The sequence below is a fragment of the Mastigoproctus giganteus genome, chromosome 3 (assembly GCF_048544385.1).
Source record: "Mastigoproctus giganteus isolate SK-2022 chromosome 3, ASM4854438v1, whole genome shotgun sequence".
Lineage (NCBI taxonomy): Eukaryota > Metazoa > Arthropoda > Arachnida > Uropygi > Thelyphonidae > Mastigoproctus > Mastigoproctus giganteus.
Genome location: NC_143577.1, coordinates 177,800,582 through 177,816,362, shown reverse-complemented (window position 1 = coordinate 177,816,362; position 15,781 = coordinate 177,800,582). Strand labels below are relative to the sequence as shown.

The window sequence follows — 15,781 nt, the reverse complement described above, 5'->3', positions numbered from 1 at the left end:
ACGTCTGCGCAGGCTATCCTCGTTCTCACACTCAACACCGCCGTTATCCATGTCTTCCCAAAATGCAGGATCCGCAAACATTTCCTCTATCTCTTTTGTAGCTAGATATTTTCTAACAGCGTACTTTCCACCACTTGTGGCTTTGTTATATAATATTTTTACAAAGGTAAACGACTAAAATTTCGTTTTGACTCGAGAAACATCCACGTGCTTGCTGATGTTATTTTCAGCCAGTGTACTAAAAATGGGACATCAACATAAATAACAAATTTACAATAAATAATAGTGTAGGTGACTTACCCTTTTAGTTGAATCACAAAAAGCAAATATTCTAGAATATATTTCTAGAGCCCTTATAGTGTTTGAAAAAACAGAGAAACTTTTATACACTTATCATATGATTCTTATGACACACACATGCTTGAAAACGAAAAACTTGTAAATGCTTTCTGTCCTAACTTTTTGTATTTCAGGGCCATCTGACAATAAATGCCGTGATTATAAATCAGTTTCAAACTACTGTGCTGCCTATAATCCAGTTTTCTGCATTTCCATTATTTTTATTTTCATTAAAAGTTGCATCCCATAAATGGGACAATGGCTGTTAATGGGTTAACTGACTATGACTTTGTTATTGGTGATTGACCGACTATGACTGTTACTGATGATTGCAAAACTTACCGGATGTCACATGTAACCTAATCTGTTTATAAGGTTTGTGCCCACTTCTGGGCTAAAATTCTTTTGTAAAATTATGTATGTCGGTTAAATGGTGTCTACCTTCCCATGGGGGTGGACGTGTTTCTGGCTTGCTGATTCAGGGTAGTCAAACAGCCAGTTCATATCTGGCCATTTCTACCGAGTCCTGTATCTTAACAGTGAAATGAGGCAGAGATGAACTAAAGTTCCAGGTGCCATCTTATACAAATACATACTGATTGACACAGGCGCCCCCGTAGCCAGGTGGACAGGAGCAGCAGTGCGTAGCACACGCTTCTTGATTAGACTGGGGTTCGAGCCCGTGACCACTAATACATAGGATGTGGAAAGGTCAGGGAATGACCACCATATATCCCCCGGAGTAATATAGCCTTAGTTGACAATAACATCATAGCATTAAGCAGTTGATTGACGTTAGATACGTGTATATATATAAGGAATCGTTCTTTCCTTTCCTAATATTTCCGGCGCATTATAGCCTTTGTTGCTGATGCGCCAATAAAACTAAACCCTAATATTTCCTAACCTAACATTTAAGGTCAGGTTACCAAAAAAAAAAATAAAATAAAGGAACATTTTCCTAACCTATCCTTTAAGGTTAGGTTAAGACACCGAATCTTAAAAACGTACAAAGAAATCAGTAATATGGTTTTTTTAATAGTGAAAACACTCATGAACTCTAATAATCAGCTTTTAATAACGAGAAAAAACTAATCATTACATCATCTGTCATGCCTACGTGTCAATCAATACATCATTCTCGACTTCTACTGTCACTACCGATGACATGCACTGTCTGTTACCGAGAATGCAGGGAGAAACTGCGGTAGTGGCAAACCAGTTTGTCCTATAAATTTCCCAAAGTTTGCAGTGGTTCTCGTATTGGATTTATTTACTTTAGCTGTGCTTTCATAGGTCTTAATTTAGTCACAAAGGCAAGTAAAACTCAAGGTAGGTCATTACAGTAAGTCACACTAATTAGACCTCTGATAGCAACAGATTCACTGACATGCACATTGTTTAGCAAGGCAATAAAATTGTAAACCCAAGAGAGACTTTTGCTGAGAGAAAGGGGAGAGTTTCGGCACGAATGTGAGAATACAGTTGAACAAACTGCATTCTTACATTCACAATAAAATTAACACCCTACAAATGGACTCTAATGCATTTGTATTAGAGTCTGCTGCAGATGCATTGCTACATTAATAAAACTGTCAGTCAAACTTAATCAGGCACTTTGAGTGAAACTGTCCGTAGTCTATCACCACTAAATATATGGTATGTCTAGATCTTCCAGATGTATAAAAAGTGACTCACATCTGGCACTACCATCTATCTATTCTTTAAGGCTCAGTTTTGTTTCCTCAGAGTGTGTGGTTGTTACAGTACTGTAGTAAATTTAAAGTTGACAGATTCTGTGAAATTCTGTACAGAGTTTCAGGCCCAGGTAAGAATTTACATTTACATACTTGTACTGTAGTACAATGTCTTGAAAGCAGTTAACTTTGAAAGAAAAAGAAAAGTGATAGCATATTTTGGAAAAGAAAAGTGTAGAGTTTGTAAGTTAGCTGAACATTTCAAAATTGGAAGGACTTCAGCAGCAGGAGCAATTATTAAAAATCATGAAACTTTGTTAAAACAGTGGCATGGAAATGGAAAGCAGTACCATACATTTTCTATTGGTAAAGATGCTTTGGTGGATAAATAGACATTTGAGTGGTTTAGTTGCAGTCAAAACATTCCCATTTCTAGGCCTATGATTCAAACTGAAGCTTTAGAAATTGCTAAAGAATTGGCATCATTGACTTTAAAGTGTCTAATGGCTGATTAGGTAAGTTATGTAGACACATCATAATATTTTTTCAAAGCAATTTCTACTGCTGATGTTAATTTGGAAACTGTTGCTGAGTGGAAAAAAAAGGCTACCATCAATATTTGTTACATACTCATCAGAAAACATACCGAATGCTGGTGAAATGGAACTTTTTATTTTGTGCAGTTTCAGATAAAATAATGTGCCTTAGAGGGGAACATGTGCTGGAGGTAAAGCAGAAAGGTGCATCTAACTATACTTTTGTGTGCAAGCATGAGGGGGAACTCATGAAATATCTCTTTTTATAAGCAAATCTGTGAAACCAGGATGTTTTAAAGATTTGATTTAATCAAACTCATAAAATTATAAGGATTGGATGACTAGGGAGATAATGACAGAATGGCTGATCCAGTTGGTTAAAAGAATGATTTGCCAGAATAGAAAAGTTATTTTATTCCTTGACAATACCACATCTCACTCACACATTAAACTGAATAATGTTGAAATGGTGTTTTTCCTCCCAATACCACATCTGCTTCTCATCCACTAGATTGAGGAATAATTGCAAATTTTAAAGTGAAATATAGACAAATGGTCTTAAAGACCTGATGAAGAAAAAAGTTGTTCAAAACTTTGTGAAAGTATAGATGTACTAAATGCTGTAATCTAAATTAGTGCAGCATGGAATGCAGTGAATCCCTCTACAATTACAAACTGCTTCCAAAAAGCAGGATTTGATTTGGATGTTAGTCAGTGTGATGACTTTGTAGATGCAGCTGATGCATCTGTACTTAATGGCTTGCTATGGACACTAGGAAATTCTTCATTGTGCAGTGATGAATATGTTTCTGTAGACTAATGTAGTGGAGGAAGGCATAAACACTGAAGTAAAGGACACTAAGTGAAAAACTTATGGAGAAAGAGGAGAATGAAGAACCTTAAATAGATTTATGAAGAACCTTTATAAAAAAAAAAAAGCATTATAATAAAAAAGCATGGCCCCAAATTTAAAAATTATGCTGATGCATTAGATTACCAAAACACATTAAAAGAATTCTATGCAAGCAAAAATGATGAATATGGAGTAAAACTAGTGAGCAATCTAATTAACCGCAATGAAAATGAAATACTCTAAACAAAGCAATTTATATTCATTTTTTACAAAAAGTTTATTTATTAAAAATTAATTATGCATTATTTATTAAAAGTTAACTGAAACCCAAATGTATAATGATAAGCAATAAAAAAAAGTCTGTGTTGAGTGACCAGTTACAGTGAATTTCATTTTCTCGAATTTCATTTTCCTGAAACTGACTACATGTACACTGACCTCAGCAGAGCAGACACTTTCTTCTGCCCTAGTGGTGTCTACTATAGACAGGTTTCACGTACAAAAATTCACAATTTGAAACTGATTCTACTAGTAAAAGGATCTTAGTGATGCCCTGGTTCAAAACTCTGCTTTCACTTACCACAGCAAGACAGGAATCATCCATAGTTCTTTGTTTTTTCCCTTGACCAAACACAGTATTGAAATGATAAGTCTTCGATCCTTTTGGTTTCTTGATCTTTATAAAAATGTTAAAAATTAAGACATTTAATGATATGATGAAATTAAAAAAAATAATAATTTGAATGAAATTGAGTAGTTTCATATAAAAATACATTATTTTTTAACTGAGAGACATGAAACAGAAGTATTTGAATATGAAGTAATTGAGTATGTAATCATAAAAATATGCCAAAAAAATAATAGTAATAGTGGAAAATGATGCAAGAAAGGAAGCTTATACAGAACCATTTCACTGTTCATTGACTCTAACAGTTTGTCTGATCCCTCTTTGAATTTATTCAAACCTACAACCACAACACCAGATGGGAGTTTGTCCCAACAATAAACCACCCTGTAGCTGAAGGCAAATTTCCAACCTGCAACTATCCTTCCTCAATTTGATTTTGTCCCCTCATGTGTTTAATTTAAGCTAGAGAAAGAATTCCATTAGTATTGAGCTTACTCGAGTGGTGACACGAGTAATTACAGACCAGTTAGTTTAACTTCTGTTCCAGGTAAAATAATGGAGTCACTGGTTAAAGATGCATTGCAGGATCATCTAGACAAGACTGCAGCAATAATTCAGACACAGCATGGGTTTGTTAAGGGAAAGTCTTGTCTGACAAATTTGATTGGTTATTATGATGTGGTTACAAAGGAACTGGATGCAAAAAATAATTTTGATATCATATATTTGGATTTCAGGAAAGCTTTTGACACTGTTGCACATGGAAGACTATTGTACAAATTGGAGCAGAATGGTATTAAGGGTAAGTTGCTACAATGGATAAAAGAATGGTTAAGTGGGAGAAGACAGAAGGTAGTAATCAATGGGTGCTGCTCTTCGTGGACTAATGTTATTAGTGGAGTCCCACAGGGTTCGGTGTTGGGTCCGCTGTTGTTTTGTATATTTATCAATGATATTGATGAAGGTATATCAGACTTAGTGTCGAAGTTTGCAAATGATACAAAGGTTGGCAGGGTTGTTAACGGCAGTGTGCTACTGCAACAGGATCTAGATAATTTGGGCAGATGGGCTAAGAAGTGGCAACTGAAGTTTAACTTTGACAAATGCAAAGTACTGTATATGGGTAGAAGTAACCCGAGAGAAAAGTATCAACTGTGTGGTACTACACTTAAGGTGGTAGAAAATGAAAAAGACCTGGGAGTAATTGTGCAGTCAGATATGAAGTTTTCCGAGCAATGCAGACAGGCTGCCAGGGCAGGTAATGGGGTTTTGTCAATGATATATGGGAATTTTACTAGCAGGGAAAAGGAGGTGATTATCCCTCTGTATAAGGCAATGGTCAGGCCATGCCTTGAGTACTGCGTACAGGTCTGGAGGCCTCGTTTTAGGAAGGATGTCAATTTGCTTCAGCGTGTACAGAGAAGAGTAACGAGATTGGTGAGGGGAATGAAGGGATCCTCTTACCAAAAGAGGCTTAAGTTCTGCAAATTGCAGTGGCTGGAGACTAGGCACCTGTGCGGTGATCTGATTGAGGTGTATAAGGCCTTGAATGGGTTGAGCACACTGAATTCTGATGGGATCCTTCCACTTGTTCAGATTATGAACCTAAGGGGAGGGGGCATAAATTCAAATTAAGAAAAGACAGATGTAGAATAGATGTGCGGAAATTTGCCTTTAGCCAGCGGATGGTTAATTGCTGGAACAAACTTCCATCTGTCATTGTGGAAGTTGATAGGTTGAATACATTTAAGGAGGAACTAGACAGGCGTTTGGAGGGAACGGTGTGATTATTTATTTATTTATTTTATTTTTTGGCTGATGCTGCATAAGCTCATACACTTGCATCACATGCCACTACTACTACTACTCCTCAATCCATTAAGGCCTTACACACTTAATCAGATCTCCTTGTAGGTGCATAGTCTCTAAAATACTGTAATTCCCAAAATTGAAGCCTTTACTGGTAGGAGCACCCTTTTGTCCCCTCACCAACTTGTTGCTCTTCTAGACAGGCCTTCCAACAGATTTACATCCTTCATCAAATGAGGCTTCCAGATGTGTACACCGTAAGTATTCAAGATGTGTCCTAACCATTGCCTTATACAAAGGGATAGTCACCTTCCTATCCTTGCTGGTAAAATTCGTGTTTATAATTGACAAAACCCCATGACCTGTCCTATCTGAACTCTTCACAGAACTTCATTTCTGACTGAACAATTACCCCAAGTCTTTTTCATTTTCTACTGACAAGTGTGGTACACACAGCTAGTACATTAATCTGGGATTACTGCTCACCATATAAAGCACCTTGCATTTGTCACTATTAAATTTCAATTGTCACTTCCCAACCCATCCAACTAATGTGTCTAAATCTTGTTGCAGCAGCATACTGTGACACTGCCAACCTTTGTATATCTGTAAGCATGATCGAATCCCAGGGGTGCACATCTGGTGAGTACGGGCTTGGCACACCTAAGGTCATGAGCTGGATATAGTAGTTGTTCTCTTTTTTGGTGATTCCCCTCCTACTTCTCTCTCTCTCAGGGTACTCAAATTTTTTTTTTTGGCTAGTGCAGCATAAGCCTCAGGCTTCTTTGCACCATATGGCTAATAATAATAATAATATCCTTCATCGATATCATTAATAAATGTAGAAAACAACAATAGCCTAGCATTAAACCCTGGGGGGCTAATATTAGACCAAGAAGAGCAGTGCCCAGTGATAACGACTCTCTCCCTCTCTTTGTCTTCTCCCACTCAACCATCCCTTATCCATAGCAGCAACTTTCCCTTAATGCCACACTGCTCTAATTTGTATAGAAGCCTTTCATGTGCAACAGTTTCAAAAGGTTTTTCGAAATATATGTATGTTATGGTGTCAAAATTATTTTTTGCATCCAGATCCTTTGTTACTGTGTCATCGTATCCAATCAGATAAGAGAAAATCTGATTGGATATGATAATAGATTTGTTAAGGGATTGTCCCCCTTTAACAAATCCATGCTCTGACTGCATGCAGTATAACTGCATCTTTGTTTAGATGGCCGTGGATTACTTTTTTAACCAGTGACTCCATTATTTTACCTAGAACAGAAATAATGCTAACAAGTCTATAATTACTCATGTCTCTCTTTGATCTCCCTTTGTGTATTGAGGATACATTTTGCGCATCTCCAGACCATTGGGACCACCCCTGAATCCAGGGATGCTCTCATAATCATGGTTGGTTTGCTTATCTCTTTCAATATCTCCTTTAATATAACTGGATAGATCTACCCTGGGTACCTTTTTAACATTTAGTTTCAACTAATTCTGCTCCACTTTCCTCTTCATTATGATAAAATTATTTAGCTCCCCACCAGAATTTGACTTGCCTCAGGCATTCGCATCCCTAAAAAAATTCCTCATATGTGAATGTAGATGCAAAATAACCATTCAGTTTGTCAGCAGCCCAGGCAATACCATCAACAGTTAATTCATTCATTTCTAGTGGACCAATGTGATTCAGTTTACATAATTAGTCTATGCATTCTTTGTCAGAGACTTGTAATCTGCCTTAGCTTGCCTAACCTCCTTTGCAACTTGAGTCAGACTAGGTTATATCCACTGGAAGCATCTATATCACCTGATAATTTATATATACGCATCCCATACATTTTTATTCATTTCCACAAATCTCATCAGGTCATATGACATCTATTTATGTCTTGAACTGTATACTAAAAGATGTAACTCTCATCAAGGGTAAAGGGAAAGGTTTTGCTTTTGTAAAGGTTCTACTATTGTGGTCTCAGAGAATTTTTTTAATTCTATATGGTGGAACCAACTGATGATGTTACCAGCAGCAAATTCTAATTGGGAAGTAATTGTAGAAGCTACTAGGTGGTTTTTTATACCAGTTTAGAAATGCTATTCATGGCTTAGGCCTAAATGGATGTCATACGTACTAATGAAACTCGTGGCTAAAAAGAAAAATGCATGGGTTGAATATAAATTATTAGATAATACAGAACCCTACAGCAGATATAAAGTAGTCTGCAATCAAGTCACAGAGGAGGTTAGGCAAGATAAGGTAGATTATGAGGTTTCTGGCAAAGGATACAAAGGAAAAACAGAAAAGAACTCATTACTTATGTGAACACTAGAAGGAAGGGGGAGGAATCATGCTAGCCCACTTGATATCAATGACTAAACTGTTGGTAACCCTGCTCAGTTTGCAAACAAGCTGAATAGGTATTTTGCATCTACATTCATGCATGACTGGTTCTTGGGAGAGGGGAATGCCAGAATTTTATAAAATTCTAACAGGCAGGAAAATGATCTTATGTTAACTAAGTGGGAAATGGAAGAGAAATAGTTGAAGCTAAATATAAAAAAAGGAATCTGGGGTGGAGGACATCTATCCAATTATATTAAGGAAGACAGTGAAGGAGGTAAGCAAACCTTTATCCATAATTATGAGAGCATTTTTGGATTTAAGGGAAATCCCAGAATGCATACCCATTTCACAAATGGGGTCAAAGGTGGCATAAGAAATTACCTGTCAGCTTTACTTCTATTCAGGGAAAATAATGGAGTCACTAGTTAAAGAAGTAATGTAGGACCATCTAGACAGGAATGCAGTTATACTGCAGAAGAGTATGGATTTGTTAAGGAGCAATCATGTATGACCAATCTGATTGGATACTATGATATGGTAACAAATGAACTGGATGCAAAAAATCATTTTGATATCATATATACTTGGATTTCAGGAAAAATTTTGATGCTGTTGCACAAAAAAGACTGCTGTACAAATTGGAGCAGTGTGATATTAAGGACAAGTTACTGTTATGGATAAAGAGACAGTTGAGTAGAAGAGGAAAGAGAGTTGTTTTTGATGGACACTGCTCTTTGTGGACGAACATTATTAGTGAGGTCCCTCAAGGTTCAATGCTGCCACTGTAGATTTTCTATATTTATTAAAGATATTGATGAAGGTATATCAGGCTTAATGTCTAAGTTTGTAGTGATACAAAGGTCACTTAATGAGAGTGATTAATGGTCTCTGATTAATGGCAGGGCAATTAATGAGAGGTCTCGAAAAAAGATCTAGAAAACAAGATCTAGTAAAGTTAAGCAGATGGGTTGAGAAGTGCGAACTGAAATATAACATTGGCAAATGCAAGGTGCTGTATATTGGTAGTAGTAATCCCAGATCAATGTATCACCTGTGTGGTAGTATATTGAGGATCGCGGAAACAGGAAAATACCCGGGGTAATTTTGCAGTAAGATATGTAGTTCTCTGAGCAGTGCATACAGCCAGGCTTCCAGGAGAGCTCAGGCAGTTTTGTCAATGATATACAGAAATTTTTCTAGTAGGGATAAGGAGGTGATTATCTTACTGTAGAAGGCAATACTTAGGTTGCATCATGAGTTCTGCATACAGGTCTGGAGGCCTCATTTTAGGAAGGATATAGATCTGTTGGAACAGGCATAGAGAAGGATAGCGAGATTGATGAAGGGAACAAAAGGGTGCTCCTATCAAGAACAGCTTCAATTTTGCAAACTACAACATCTGGAGACTATGCACCTGTGATGTGACCTGATTGATGTGTTTAAGGCTTTAAATGCATTGAGTAAACTCAATGCTGATAGCATCTTTCCTTTTGCTCATACTAAGCATATGAGGGGGCACAAATTCAAATTGAGGAAGGATGGTTGAAGAATATATGTGTGGAAGTTAGGCTTTAGCCATTTGGTAGTAAACGTTTGGGGCAAACTTCCAGCTACTATTGAGTGTGAATGCCAGCAATATGAATGAATGGACAAGTAATGTGGGAGTTTTTTTTTTTTTGCCAATGCTGTATAAGCTTGCTTTCTTGCATTATTTACCACTACTAATACCAATACTTTTGTTTGATAACGTAGTATAGCTTTTACACTAGCAGTGTGATTTTCACACTTAATGTATAAAAATTTTATTATAAAAAATTGAGTTTCACAGCATCCCTAATCACTTATTGCCTTCTCTTCTCTTACCACCCTGCTCAAAACTAAACTGTTAAACTATGAAAACTTCTATATTCCAATTTATTATAATAAAATGTGGTTATATTGTTTTAAATTAAATTTTATTAAACAACACTTTAATCATGAAATGAATACAGCAAATTAATTAATGCTGTTAATAGGGTTATACACAATGTGCCAATTAAATAACTAGACTGCGTGTACTCTGCATTTAGTATTAAAGTAAGAGGCCAAAATAGTACATGATTGGAGGCGCCTCCGTAGCCAGGTGGGAAGGAGCAGCAGTGCGTAGCACACGCTTCTTGATTAGACCGGGATTCGAGCCCGTCACCACCAAATACGGAGGATGTGGAAAGGTCAGGGAATGACCACCGCATATCCCGGAGCAATATGGCCTTAGTTGCTAATGCTCCTAAAAACCAAATAATAAACAAACAGTACATGATTGGATCTGACAGAGTGTGCTCTTTCCGAGTGCAAGTTGAAACTTGTCCAGTCAGTAATTTGTAATTTATGATGGAAAGAGTAATAGTAGTTTTGTGCATGTCATCAGAAAATTGAAAATGGAGCAAAGAGCAGTTATCAAATTTTATTGCAAATTGGGAAAAAGTGCTACGGAAACTTTTGCCAATTTAAAAAAGTTTATGCTGATGAATATTTGACTTGACCAAGAGTGTTTGAATGATTTTCTTGTTTTTATAAAGGACGTGAGTCAGAGGATGATCCCCGACCTGGCTGACCAATCTTTATTCGAACACCAGAGATTGTCACAAAGGTTAGAAAAATTGTGACAGAAGACAGATCGATTTCAACAAGGTTGCTTGCTGAGATGATTGGTAGCAATAAGAAATCTGTACAAGAAATTCTAAAAGAAGATCTGGGTAAGAGAAAAATTTGTTCTCGTTTTGTACCACATTTGTTGGGTTTTGAGCAAAGAGAAAAGAGAGTCGAGTGTTGCATCGATTTGATGGCGTGTGTTGACAATGACCCAGTGGCGTCTCCATAGCCAGGTGGGCAGGAGCAGTAGTGCATAGCACACGCTTCTTGATTAGACTGGAGTTCGAGCCTGTGACCACCAAATATGGAGGATGCGGAAGGTCAGGGAATGACCAGCGCATATCCTCAGCCCGAATAAAGGGCGAGGGTTGGCGTCAGGAAGGGCATCCGGCCGTAAAAATTGCAGGCCAAAACAATAAAAACGCTGACCCCATATAATAATGGGAAAAGGCGAGGACAAAAAAAAAAAAAGTTGACAATGACCCAGTATTTTTGAGTAGAATCGTTACCGGCAATGATAGTTGGTAACAATTCACATTGCTGAGAAAAAACATCAGCGTTCAGAATGGCGTTCGTTGTCCTCTTCCCGTCAGAAAAAAGTACAGTTAGAAAAATTGCAAGTGAAAACCATGTTGATCATCTTCCTCTATATCAAAGGCATTACTATCAAGAGTTTGCCTCGAGGGACAACAGTCACGAAAAAGTTCTATGAGGAGGTGTTGAAGAGGTTGTGGGATCGAATTTGTTGGGTGAGACATGAAATGTTCAACTCCAAAAATTGGTTTATGTTGCATGACAATGCACCCCCACCTTCTGGAGTCAACATCAAGCAATTTTTGGCAAAAAAATCGATTCCAGTCATCTAACACCCCCAATTTCGGCATATTTGGCTCCCGCAGATTACTTTTTGTTCCCCAAAATGAAAACAGCCATGAAAGGAATGTAGAGATGGGATGATAGAGGACATCCAGGTTGCAGGTAACCGATCAGCTGAAAGTGGTACCAGAAGAGAAGTTTCAGAAGTGTTTTCAAAACTTGTATAAAAGATGTAAACAGTGTGTACACATCAGAGATTACTTTGAAAATAAATAACCTTATTTTGTCGTTGGTGTTATTCTGTTTTTTGTAGTAAAATCAGTCTCGTTATTTAATTGGCACACTGTATATGTAAAGCAAGGCAAGGTGCTATTCTGCTGTTATGAACCTAACCATCCCTTTTTTTTTTTGGCTGGTGCATCATAAGCCTCAGGCTTCCTTGCACCATACGGCTAATAATACTTACACTCAGGGTAGTATACTCACAGCTCTCCACTCAAAGAAACAACCATGATCAGTTCTCCTCAATGCCCACATCCCAACAAGGGGGGGGGGGTCAATGAGGAGAATGTCCAAAGAATCAGTGCTAGTGAAATAAAAATACCACAAAAAAAGAAACAAAGAGCTCAGAAGCACTAGGATCAGAATAGCACCTTGTCTTAATTTGTGGTTCAAGCATTTCTTAAATTTAATGCTACATTTTATTTAATTCTGAATACGAAATTACAGAAAGTTTTCATTTTTGAAAGCCTTCTGTAACATCATAATTTTATTACTTATAAAAATAGAATTTTCTTACCTTAGAAGAATTACCAGTTCTGTTAACTGTATTTGACATTTTACCTGGCAAATGAGATTAAAAAGATATCTCTGAAATGAGCAGTAAATGCATAATTATTTTTATTTTTATTAAACATAAAGGCGGCAACCAGAACGTTAGTTCAAATCCACCTAACTCTCAACTGAGTACCTTGCAAGCTTCCTAATAAAAAAAATAATAAAAATAAATAAATAAAATAAAACACAAAATTTGAACACTAACAACTAGTCCGGGTCTTATACAATCATGGGTACCAAGAGCTCTAACATCATACTTCTGGAACTAAATATCGTAGAGGTCTTCTTGATAAAACGAATCTTCATATTTCCAATAGTAGCTTCAGACGAGAAACAAGGTATAAAAGGAATTCGCCACACAAACCAGATAGTAAGTATGCCGTTGACTGTTCGAACTAAATCTTCTGCCACGTAAGCATTTCATTCTGTAAACTTCACACTTCCATAACTGATGAAGATGATCATCATATTGTTCAAGAAACGGCTTTATACGATAAACATCTAAGATTAGACATCATTATATAAGATCCGTATAAGGTCAAGATCAACCGTAATAAAATTATGTACAAGGAAAGTAACCTCCTGGAAGCATGGTTATTAGAACTTTGATGTGTGACACCCAATAACATAAACAGAACGCATCATGCAACAAATTAAAAATAAAACACTAACAGAAACCTGCAGAACAACAAAATAGATAAATTATATTATGTACAGCAAATGTTGTCTCTACCGTTGTCCCAGCTCCACTAATCACTTGGAGCTCTTTGATTTCCTCTCTTTGCAACTTGACTTTCTCCAGTCCAACTTTCCTAACAGTGAGGTAATTTTCCTTGGTGATTTTAATGTTCATGGCTTCCACTTTCTAGTCACACCAACCCAGCTGGTCGAGATGCTGAGGCTTTTGCAATTACTAATGACCTCGCACAGATTGTTCATTTACCTACAACAATACCAGACAATCCTAACCATACAGCCAACACACTTGATCTTTTTCTCACAAACAACCCTTCTAAGAACACGATCGAAATGAGTGGTCCTTTAGGCACCTCAGATTACAACTTGGTGATTGTCTCTTCTCCAATGGAGCCTTTATCTCGTGGCTATTCCCAACCTCGTGTTGTTTGGCATTACAAGGATGCAAAATGGGATGACCTGCAAGATTTCTTTTCCCTGGTCAGATTACTGTTTCAAAACTTCTGATGTCAACATTTGCTCTGATTGTGCCAGTGAATTATTCTTGTAGGAATGGAATCCTATATTCCACACTCCACTTTAAAATCTCATCCTTTATCTAAACTCTGGTTTTCCAATAAATTTGCTAGGGCTGTTCAAGAGAAGAATGTTGCATATCATAATTGGCTTGTTTCCAATTCTTCAGTTTCAGATTTTCTGCCTACACTAAAGCTCGCAACAATTGTAAAGCAGTTATTAATCAGTCCATACTAGATTTTTAACAGGCTAAGAGCAGAAAACTTGCTTCTTACCCTAATGGTAGCCAAGCGTTCTGGTCGCTTGCCAAAGCTATTGGCCGCAACTTTTGTCCATTTCTGCTCCCATCTCTCTCAAAACCAGATGGTTCTGTTGTCACTACACCAAGGATAAAGCTGATCTGCTAGCATCCCATATTTCTTCCAACTCATATATTAATGATCTTGTTAAAACACCTCCCACCATTCCCAACATGCTCCATTCAATGCCTCCTGTGGTCTTCCATCAAAAGGGTGTCAGAAGGATTTTGACGAAACATAATGCTAAGAAAGTTCCAGGTCCTGGTGGTATTTCTCCACTTGTTCTCAAAACCTGTGCTCCTGAACTTACTCCTGTTCTTTGGTGCCTTTTTTTTCACTTTCTTATTCCCAAGGTGTTTCCCTTCTGTTTGGAAATTTGCTCATATCCAGGCAGTTCCTAAAAAGGGTGACAAATCCCTCCCATCCAATTATCGTCCCATTGCAATTACTTCTACTCTTTCTAAAGTAATGAGGAAATTAATTAACTGTCAACTCTTAAACTACCTGTAAACCTTCCATCTGATCAACAATTTCCAGTATGAATTCCGTCAGTGTCGATCCACTGGTGATATTCTGGCTTTATGTTATTGATTTATGGACAAATTAGGCAATTTTTACTCTCATAAAGTTTTGAGTTATCTGTATGTATATGTAAAAGTACGTTTCAGATGTTTGAGCATTATTCTATAAAGAAATTTGGATCCCGGTAAATTTTCAGCGTATATTCTATAGTCCCTGGAGTGATTTTGGAATCAGTTTCGATTCCATATCCCCATTTTATCCCCTCCTCAATACTAAAGAAATCTTTTTGCAGTATATAGGCTTAAATGAAAATAAATTTCCGACATTTCTTGAGAAGGTACTTCAAAGTGTTGTTTGTTTGTTATTAGGAGCATTAGCAACTAAGGCCATATTGCTCCATGGATATGCGATGGTCATTCCCTGACCTTTCCGCATCCTCCGTATTTGGTGGTGACGGGCTCGAACCCCGGTCTAATCAAGAAGCGTGTGCTATGCTCTGCTGCTCCTTCCCACCTGGCTAAGGAGGCGCCTCTTGAGAAGGGAAAAGCTAGATGGATACCAAATTTTCAGTAGATCAACAACGATCGCCAGTATGGATTCCATCAGTGTCGATCCACTGGTGATATTCTGGCTTATGTTACCCATTTATGGACAAATTCAATGGAAAAGTTTAGTAAAACACAAGTGGCTCTTGATATCTCAAAGGCTTTTGATCGTGTTTGGCATAAAGATCTTCTATCTGCTGCTGTTGGATCCCAGGAAACGAATGCGCAGATTTTGCCGCAAAACATCCATCTAACCCATCATCTTCAGGCTTTTGCGTTCCATATGTTGATTACAGACCTATGATATGAAGGATATGTAAGGAACAATGGACACTTCTATGGCAAGCTCAAATGGATAATATGTTATTGCAAATAAAACCAGAACCACAGTTATGGATCTCTAGTTTTTGTACTAACAGAAAGAAAGAAGTAATCTTAACCAGAGCACGAATCGGCCACAGCCAGTTTACTCACCTATTTCTCCTCACAGGAAATGATCCTCCACAGTGTTTTCAATGCAACTGTCAGCTCACAATTAAGCACATGTTGAATACACTCTGTACAAACATGCTCGGCAATGCTCATTCAGCTTCCTTCCAAATCTAAAAGAACCTCTAAAACTCTCTCATATCATAGGCAACGATACTAATCCCTTCGAGTTATTCTGTTTTCTTAAACAAATAAAATTATATGATCATCTCTGACTT

The 15,781-nt window shown here is 37.3% G+C and overlaps 1 protein-coding gene across 1 annotated transcript in view; it reads right to left on the bottom strand.

Moving 5' to 3' along the window:
* The window catches only part of LOC150088438 (uncharacterized), a 225,418-nt gene that overhangs the window by 66,485 nt on the left and 143,152 nt on the right, over positions 1-15,781 (bottom strand). The window contains exons 3-4 of the mRNA XM_090370156.1: positions 12,459-12,502; positions 4,006-4,101 (exon numbers count right to left, since the gene is read on the bottom strand). Of these exons, the coding sequence (XP_090226282.1) occupies positions 4,006-4,101; positions 12,459-12,502 (140 nt within the window). The remainder of the gene's footprint in view (positions 1-4,005; positions 4,102-12,458; positions 12,503-15,781) is intronic.